The 10,316-nt window shown below is 42.4% G+C and overlaps 1 protein-coding gene across 8 annotated transcripts in view; it reads left to right on the top strand.

Moving 5' to 3' along the window:
• The first annotated feature begins 6,605 nt into the window (after positions 1 to 6,605).
• Positions 6,606 to 10,316, top strand: part of LOC138296309 (zinc finger protein OZF-like) — a 145,759-nt gene continuing 142,048 nt past the window's right edge. For 7 of the 8 annotated variants that reach the window (XM_069235328.1, XM_069235327.1, XM_069235329.1 and 4 more), the window contains exon 1: positions 6,632 to 6,909. In XM_069235328.1, coding sequence (XP_069091429.1) covers positions 6,886 to 6,909 — 24 coding nt within the window. In that variant the 5' untranslated portion in view covers positions 6,632 to 6,885. Of the gene's footprint in view, positions 6,910 to 10,316 lie in introns of all 8 variants that reach the window. The other variant, XM_069235330.1, reaches the window with a different exon arrangement.

Here is a 10,316-nt window from a genome sequence, read left to right as displayed (position 1 = left end):
AGGCGTACCCCACAAAGTATAATACTGCTATTACCACAGCAAAGGTGCTTTTGAAAGAATTTTTCCCTAGGTTTGGTGTTTGCAGACTTTTATGGAATGATAACGGACCTCATTGTGTTGGGGAAGTTATTAAGTATGTCCTGAAAGGATTAGGGATCAAACAGAAGTTTCATGCGGTTTTCCACCCACAATCAGCAGGGTTGGTGGAAAGGTATAATGCTTCTTTGAAGCTGAAGTTAGCGTAGATACAGGCTTCCACATCTTTAACTTGGCCGGATGCATTACCGTTGGCATTATTGTCTATTAGGTCAGTGCCACACTCTCGAACAGGCCTTACCCCTATGAAATAGTATTTGGAAGGCCAATGAACATTTGGCGAGTTCCTAAGCCAAATTCTGTATGATGTACCTTGTGTCCTGATGAATGATTATTTGGCACAGTTAACCAACAATTTGGTTTCTATTCATCAACAGGTTCGAGAAGCACTTCCTGACAGATCTACAGGTGAAGGCCATGAACTCCGACCTAGTGACCAGGTGATGATTAAGTCCTATGAAAGATCAAGCAGCTTGGAACCAAGGTGGCGAGGCCCAGAGCAGGTGCTCCTTGCGACAAGGACAGCAGTTAAAGTGACGAACCGAAAGAATTGGGTCTATAGTACTCACTGCAAGAGAGTGCTACCTACCTTGGTGGAACCTGCTGTGCTGACCGATCATCGAGAGATCTTGACTACGAAGAAAGGCCGTGCTATATCACCTGACGAATCTGCGGAGTTCTTCCTGGACCATACGATTTCTGGAGTGTCGCGATATAATTTGAGACCGAGGAAAGAATCTGTAGTGCTGGAGAAAACTGGTTGAGCTACCGCCCTGGGTTAGTGAAACGGATAGCCAATGTGGCAAGGGGGGGGGATCAGCCATTCATTAGAGTAGTGACACCCGTCTTGGCCCGTGGTGAAGAAATCAGCGGCTGCCCAGGGATAAGAGCTCCAACGATTGTTTTTAATTCCATTCTGAAAGGGTCGATTATCACTGTTGCTAATATGAATAACAAACTGATCATTAGTACTATGGGGTTTGTTGTTGTTTTGGTGATTATAGCAATAATCACTTGATTTGTTGAAAAGAAGGCTCCTGATCGTGAGTTTTTTGTTGCCACTACTCCAGTACCAGAGGATCACTATTACTTTACGCTTCCCTATCAGGAGCAGAAGCACCGTCAATCGTACTTCAATAATACTTTAATTCAGATGTTGCATCATACTCATGATGCTACAAATACTACTAACTGTTGGGTATGTGGAATGATACCTGCGCATCAAAAGAAAGGAGGAACACCTTTCATTTCTCTTACTTTTTCACACAATGGTTCTTGTCAAGCTTGGTATACGCTTTTGTTTGCATCTGGAAAACGTACAGAGGGCGGACTTCTTTTTCACCTTAATAAAGTATGCTACCAAGACAAAGATGGGTATCCCCAAGCCAAAGGAACTAAATGGGAATGGGAAGAGTATCAACCGGACAATGTTTCAATACCATATGTCTTCACAAATATAAGATACTCTGACAAGAAAGAACAATTTGTGATTTCTGTTACAAAAACTAAAGCAGATTTATGTATACGTAGCATTGGGCGAATTCCTGTGGGATAAGCAATTGTACCTTGATTTTAACTATTGAGGGTGTAAATAATAGTAGTTTTACAGCTTCACATAATACATATTTTGTTTGTGGTAACTATGGATATTACCAACTACCTGTTGGGTGGTCAGGTGTGTGCTATGTATCTTTTCTATTATCCCTGTGTTTTTGGCACCCGCACAATATCACAGAGATTTTAAACTGTTCAATGACATCATTAAAAATAGATATAAAAGGACAATAAGTACAAATGAGGTAGACCAAACGGACACTAGCCTGCAACAATATGTTGATTTTAATTTAGGGTTGTTCTTCTTTGTGGGTGCTGCGTTAAACAGTAGGAAAGTGAGACGATTGACTAGGGTTGTGGAAGCTGTTACCAATCAGTCAGCTCTGGCACTTGGGAATATTACAGAGGAGCTCCAAATTGCGAGGATTGTAGCGCTCCAAAATCGTATGGTACTAGATGTGATATTAGCTGATCGAGGTGGTGCATGTCGCATCATCGGTAGTAGTTGCTGCGTTTTCATTCCAGATCACTCACCTTCAGCATATGATGCAATATCTAAATTGCATAAAGTTGCTGCAGAAATCCACACAGAGACTGGTGCTTGGACTTTTTCTGGATGGTTTTGGGCTCTTGTTTCCGCTTGGGGCTGGAAACTACTGACTATCCTGTGTGTAATGATTGCAATATTATTCACATGCTGTATCTGTATTCAGTGTGGTCCCATGTTCTGCTCCATGTGTATTACTGCTTGTATGCCTACCAAAAGAGATATTACAGAAATGAAAGCACAACATTTGTTAGATAAGGAAATAGCTGAAATGATGAGCATAAATATACAAGATTATCCCAGAAAGACGAATGTCTTCAGCTAATGCTGAAAGGGTCGTCTGTTGTAATTTAGTAGCGATTAGATTAAGCATTATCAGAAGACATCTTGTATTTAGCAACTATTGTGAACATTTTGCGGAATCCATTTGTATTCATGGCAGCCATTTTCTCTGCCACATGCTGCCATGTGTTCTGTCCTACCTTCCTGTTCACTACTCTTGAAAATCTGTCTAGTGACAAGTTATATTTAGCATCCCCCACTTTCGCACATGCCCAGTAAGGTCTGCAGCTGTTAGTAATTAGTAACAGACAGTAATGTGTCTACTAGTCCTTGAAAACTGTTAGCCCCTCCTAACTGTCGACTGTGCATTTCCATATGACCTTATTTGTATATTAGTCTTGCATCTATAATTGTACCACCTTCTTTTTAGCCACTGCGTGGGTATAAAAAGACCATGCTCTCTTAGTTCAGTGTGCTACTTCAAACATTACCGAAGGGTGCTGTTTGAACTGTAGTACCACCTCTTGAGGTTTAATAAACGTTGTATTTTATTTCAGTTTCTGTGCCAACTTCTTCCTATATGGTCTGAGGACTTTGTGCAGAGAAGGGCGAACCCCTTGCACTAGTAGGCCTTGTTGAGGCTTACTTCGACAATACGACAATATGAATACACATTGTTCGTTCCTTTGTGATTTGAGATCAGTCCATACATTTATCAGTGAATCTTGGAATGGACTTTTTAATACCACTCGGCCCCCATTTCAATGTGTGTACTTCTACTCTATCTGCCTCCATCTCAACTTTGCTTAACATTAGATATGTGCTTCTTTCATTTTTTCACTTTTGAGTATTTGTTTATTTCAGTGCTACGGTAGTCCCTCAGCTTGCATTATCCCAAGGGGCCCATTCCCTAATATAGGAGGGTAAGATACCGAGCTCATTGTATATAGATTTTCACGTTTTTATATCAATAGGATAATTTACACATGGAGTTGGTGGGTCTATGATGAGTCAGAACAGTATTTCGGCTCACAGCATGTGTGCATGCTATCACTGAGTGTCATTGCACTACCTGGAAGTCGGTATTGTTGATTCAAGTAACTGTTTTATCTCTTTCTCCATTTTTGTTTCCCCAGGTCCTTGTTTTTCTCTTCATGTAAGTTGTACATTCACTTCACGCACCATACACTCACTTGAGTTCCCTAGTGAAGCTTAGGAGGTTTTTTTAATTGCTTTTGGTCCTCAAGAAACGCCGACTGATCCATAGAGACAATACAGGAGTGAAACATGTCGACCATCAATTAGGGCTAAAGGATAAATGTTCCTTTTTCCCACTTCTCTTCTCTTTTCTGGTAGAGTGAAGGAACATTATTTCCTTGATCACTCCCCTTGTTTTTAACCTTGATCTAGACCCCTCGCTAAGAATAAATATACTGAGGGTATGGTGTAGAGCCAATCTTAGTATACCCTCTCAAGCTTTTCACTTCTCCTTGTAGGTCTGAATCTACTCCTACGTCAAACCATGGCACACATTCAAAAAGATCTCTGGCAAAGAGCCCCCGAGAGGGGCCCGTCGTACATTACAGCGCCAGCCCGACGAGGAGCAGGCACCATGATGAAGCATGGCACCCACTGGGTGTGTGAGGGCCCTGGCTGTTACTTTCAGTAGTGCCTTTTCAGCCTGCGGTCATCCCTTTGGAACAGTACACCTTATTTATTTGTATTCTAACTTTGGGAGCATGTGCACTGGACCATTTTGAAATCTCCCTCTCCCTCAATTGTACTTGAGTTCATAAGCTAGACCATATATGGCTCCTAAATAATTTTCGAAAATGCACAGCCATTGATTCCATTTTATTTCTGGTCTGACAGGTTTTGACAAACATGAAGGCGGTTGCACAACGTTTTGTAATGTAGCTGCGGCAAAGTCAAAAGAAACAAACTAAATAAATTTGTGAGGCCACAAACTAAAAATAAAATAAATATTAGATATGTCATATGCTTTTGTAGAAATAGGAAACACTGTGGAGTAGAGTAGTTTGATAACAAAATCCAAGAAGCGACTTCAGGATTGGCCCAAATCATAGTAGATGACCACCAAGAACCGCTACAACGTATGAGTCATTGAATGCATTAAATGGTGGCCAGTTCAAAATGGCCACCCATTGCGTGACATCATCACATTTTGTCTCACAATTCAATGCGCTTGTTTGCCGTGACAAGAACAGATCCGGCTAGACAGCGCGCAGCTCGGTGAACGGCTGTGGAATGTCTGGCCACAGACAGGTCAAACACCCAAAAAAACCAGCAAGCAGTAGAACACAGGCATCAGAATGTGGGCAAAGAATGGAAGAGATGAGAATGGCTGGAGCGAGATTGACACTGCACGAGAGGTGTCCTCAAGCCCCCACGGCGGAAGACGCTGCTGTTGACACTAGGTGAGAGGTGCAAGGTGCTTTCAAAGGCAAGCCGTCTGCACGAGGCATTGTAAACCGCAAACAAGTCAGAGGGCCTAACGCTGGAAAAATAGCCCCAGAAAACAGCTGCCTCAATAGACGCAAGCGCCACACACCTTTTAAACAACTTCAGAAACGGAGTCCGTAATTTCACATCCAGCACTGAACACACAGATCACAAGCACAAGCAAAGTCAGCCTGTGGTTCTCCTGAGACATCTTAAGTGATCCAACATTATTTAGTCGTTCCCACTCCTGGCATCAAAATGTAGTAACAGGGTACACCAGTGGTTCCCAACCTTTTGACTTCTGTGGACCCCAACTTTATCATTACTGGAACCCGGAGACCCCCACTGAATCATTATTGGAATCTGGGGACCCCCCACTGAATCATTACTGAAAGCTGAGGACCTAATCTGTTAATAGTATTAAAATTTCTAAGTAGTTGAAGCCCTCCTGAGTATGCTTCGCTGACCCCCAGGGGACCCCGGACCACAGGTTAGGAACCACTGGGGTAGACCAATTAAAGACGTCTTCAAACGAAAGGCAGACTAATAAAGAAGTTTATACATTAAAAGCAGTTACTGCAAAGAAAGATGACAATCCTGCTTGCCTAAATGAGAAGCCTGTAAACGAATGACTCTCACCTAACAACCAGAGATGAACCTTGATTCCCAGTTTCCAAAGACACAATCAGAACGAGTCATGAAAGCTTCAAAAAGGCTTATTGCAGAGTTATATTGTATACGTGTTGTACATTTTTTTATTTTTTTTATTTAACAAAGGGGCAGATGTAGTATGGCATAAGTGTGTATGACTCAACCCTTTTCGCTCTTGAAAGACTTTGTAGAGTGATGATGCAAGTGTTAGAACTGGTGAATGAATACAGATTTAAAATTTTGAGTTCACCCTTACAGGCAGGCAAATACAAATCGTGTAATACATAGCTCCATGCAAGGCATACTCTCTGGCGGGTAGCAGGCTGGGGAAGACACTACAGGAGGTATTCACCACACATGATAATTACCTCACCCTGGGGTAATGATATTTACCTCCTGAGGTAAATATCGCGTAGTATTCTGACAAACCAATAATTAGGGCTTGTAGTTAATGAGAAATGAACTTGATCAAACACCAATAGATTTGGTGCAGAGCGCGCTCAGAAGGAAGACACTGCTCGAGAACCAATACACCGATTAGTTTCGGTTTCACTAGCTCCAGTACATGGCAAAGGCTGGGCAAATAGAGAAATACAGTTGCTAATTCTGAGCTTTCCTACTCCGACGCTTTAATTTATGAGCAGGGCGTTCACATCTTTTTATGAAAATCTGCCCTCTCCAGCTGTTTTTGCGAAAGAACGCTATAATGTGGAGGCCGTAGCGGTACCCAGAGATGCCCACTTTGGAAATAAGAGAACCAGGTTCGAGAACCAGCATCTGATCAGCAGCCAGAGATTCTGGGTAAATCGCTTAATCCCCTCGTGCCTAAAAGGAAAAAAAAACGAATCTGACATGAAATGTAACTGGTGCTCGCGGTCAAGCGCTCCGATTTTCGGACAGAGTTCGGGATACAAAAAGCATGGGGCGTGGGAGGGGGGAGGTGGAGGATTCGCTACTATTTACTGAGCATGCTCATCCAGGGTCTCATACTGAGCATGCATCAGCAGTAAGTGTCTCTTTCAAGGTCATCCTCACTCATGTCCGAGTACATTTTCAAGCTCTCATTAGAATAGCGATCCTGTGGCCTGCATATGAGGGAAGTTGCACTTAGGTTATTGGGGTGGAAGCCGTGCCTGTGTCTGACCTTTGTTGCTAATCTCTGAGCAATTCGGGATCTACTCAGATTGTGCGCCCAGAGTGAGTTGTGTTTTTCCTCGTCCTCTGTCAAACTGAGGTCAGACACTGGACGACACCTGAACAAATATAACCAAAAGCAGAAAATTAGGAAAACTATGTCACAGCGGGATCCAGACAAGGTTGGTTATTATGAGTAAATGTTCCCTGTCATTGCACGAGTCTGTTTACGTTACTCGAGCTAAAATTAGATAACTGTTTGACATGAACCACTTAATACATATATCCGTGGTACTTTTGATTGTATTCTGCAACGTTTCATTTTCTTTCTAAAATGTCATGTGGCTGAGCACAGTGGCACACTTAGCTGGTACCAGAACGTATTGCTATTAAGCAAGGCCACTGGAATTATGCTGTACGGGAGCACCACCCCAATCACGCGGCAGCGCTCACTAAATTATGCGGCAAGAAAATGCAAATTATGCAGCGTAACGCGGCATAGTTTATGATAGTATTACTTTAATTAATTATTAACCTGGCTATTCTGCTGATCGCCTGAACCCTGCCAGCGCCTGGATACCGTCAGGGGTGACAGGCAGCGCTCTACGAATCTGCTGGTTGATTAATTATTTTTCAATTTTTTCAACGTTAACACTGTCCAAGCAAAGTTTTCACCTCATTAGTACCAACCTATCATCCAAACATAGCAATAAATAACTGAAAAGTGAACACTCAACATTTTCACAAAGGTCTTCTACTGGGCGGCATCACGTTGTCACCCTCTCAGTAATGTAATTCGAGATTTATAAAGCGCGTTCCTACTCAAAGAGCATCGAAGCGCTGGGAAGAAAGCACCTTGTAAAAAATAGACAGAGGATTAGAAATATAACAGAAATAACGAAGATAGAAAAACATCCAATTGAAGAAACTGAAACAAACTAAATCAAAGACCCTGATCTTAATGTACAAAAAAATTAACGAGGAAAGAGCCAAGTTTTCACCATTTTCCTAAATTTCATATAACCTGATTCTTGCCTAATATTCTGTGGGAGAGAGTTCCATCCTCTGGCTGCAGCTACTGTAAAATCTTTGTCTCCCCATTTGCCTTTATGTGTGCGAGGGACCTGAATCAAGTGAGCTTGGGAAGACCTCAAGCTTCTTTTAGGTACATGCAGGAGGAGTCTGGAAGTCAGGTACCGTGGTCCTATTCCATGAAGTGCCTTAAAAGTAAGACAGAACGACTTAAACTGGATACGCTGCGCCACTGGTAACCAATGTAATTTCCTAAGACTCTCTCTAACTGATATACATCGTGGGAGATTAAGAACCGCTCTGACAGCGGAATTCTGAACTAATTGGAGTCTTTTTATCAGCCCCTTATCCAGATTAAGGAACAGTGCATTACAGTAGTCTATCTTGGACATTACCAATGCCAGGATAGCAGATACTCTCCATTCATGTAACAGATAGGGGAAGATTTTTCTGAGCATTTTAATTGACCATAAACTGATGTTTACCACATGATGAATCCGTTTTTTAAAAGACAGATGTTCATCGAACAAGATGCCTAGGTTTCTAGTAACAGTAGTGGGCACAGGGCAGTTACCACATTCAGAGGGCCACCACCGTGAGTTCCATAAATTCTTTCCAGGTCCAAAACATAAAACTTCAGTTTTGGTGGCATTAATTTTTAGCCAATTGGTCTTCATCCATTTACTCACTTCCACCATACAATTACTAAACCGATCTGCAACCTCCTCCCACGGCTGATTAATAGGAATAATAAGCTGGGAGTCATCAGCATAGGAAGATGGAATGAAACCAAAAGTACGAATTAGACTAGCCAAAGGTGCTACATACACATTAAACAATGTGGGGCTGAGGGAAGATCCCTGCGGAATCCCACCTGGCAGAAGATAAGGTCTAGATTTGAAATCACCACAGCTAACTGTGGTCCATCTATTTGTAAGAAAAGACTTCAAAAGTTTAAGCGCCTTGTCCCTCAAACCCACATGATGCAAACGGGACATTAATAGTGTGGGAGAGATAGTGTCGAAGGCAGCGGATACATCTAAAAGAACCAAAACGGCCCCCTTGCCTTCATCAACCATCCTTCGAATAGTATCAGAGGATGACATTAGGGCAGCACTATGCCTTTTTCTGAACCCGTATTGGGAGATATCAAGAGCATCCGCTTTTGTTAAAAACTCGATCAATTCAGATTTCAATTTTTTTCTAGAATCTTTGCCAAAAATAGGAGACGTGCTATTGGCTGCAAATTACTCATGTCCTGATTATCCCCCTCTGGTTTCTTCTTGAGGGGTACTACTATTGTTTCTTTCCAGATAGATGAGTACTCCCCAGACATAGCTACCTCTTGGTAAATGGGGACCAACATCCGTGCCATTAAATCCGGAACCAAGTGAAAAATGGAAGGAGGACACGGATCCAGAGGGGACCCCGATTTAATTTCAAGAATCTTCTTTTTAATAGTATCCATGGAAGGGGGTTGGAAATATGACATTAGTGACTGGTCATCTGCTGTAGCACTCTCTGTTATCATGGGGGGTAATACTTCGGGAATAATCTGAGTATCAAAGTTGCTATGTATTTGCAATATCTTATTTTCAAAATGAAAAGCAACTTTGTCACAGAAACCCTGAGAGTTTTCTAGACCAGCCGGCTTCATGGGCACAGTTAGGGCCTTAATAGTCTTAAAAAGTTCCCTGGGGGCATTAATAGCCTCCTTTACTTTGGTAGTATAAAATTTAGATTTGGCCATAAATTGTGCTGCTTAATAAGCCTTTAGAGTGGACTTAAGGGCCACCCTTTCCTCAGGTACTGGATTAAGTTTCCACCGTCTTTCATGCTGTCGATACTTTCTTTGAAGGAGTTTGAGGTCTTTTGTAAACCAAGGGTGACCTGGTTTCTTCTGACTATTGGGCCTTCTAATTACGGGGGGTACCATTTCTTCCATGGTCATTTCCACTCCTTTCAGAAAGCTGTCAATCAGTGGCAAGGCCATAGCTTTAGCCTTATCCCAACCAGCTTCTAAAGCTGGGCCTAATTCCTCTACTTTAACCTGTTTCCATGACCTGGCTACCTTGTTCGTTTCCACGTTAGCAGCCCCAACATTCTTTGAGGCGAGTTTAAATTTCAGCAGATGATGATCCGTCCAACTCAACTGTATCATGGTTACCTCCACATGTTGAGTAGCTCGTGCAAACACCCCATCCAGAATATGCCCTGCAATATGGGTGGCCGACGAGACTCTGGAGGTCCAATCCATGGCCTCCATGAAGTCAATGAATTCACGGATCTTAGGAGTTGACGTCTCATCAAAGTGCATGTTAAAATCGCCCAATATCACAGCTTTTGCAGACAGAACCATAGGTTCTATCAACTTAGGCCAAGACTGTAAAAAAAATTTCGTCGGTCCCGGTGGACGATATATCAACAGCCCCTCTAGTAGTACCCCACTGTTTTGAGAAATTGTAAATGTCATTGCCTCACATGAATCTGTCGAAGAACTAAAGCATGTGCATGCCAACGTAGACCTATAGATAATGGCCAGACCCCCCCCCTGTTC

The sequence above is a fragment of the Pleurodeles waltl genome, chromosome 5 (genome assembly GCF_031143425.1).
Source record: "Pleurodeles waltl isolate 20211129_DDA chromosome 5, aPleWal1.hap1.20221129, whole genome shotgun sequence".
In the NCBI taxonomy this organism is placed as follows: Eukaryota; Metazoa; Chordata; class Amphibia; order Caudata; family Salamandridae; genus Pleurodeles; species Pleurodeles waltl.
The sequence above is the reverse complement of the archived record's forward strand: the minus strand, read 5'-3'. Positions and strand labels throughout refer to the sequence as shown.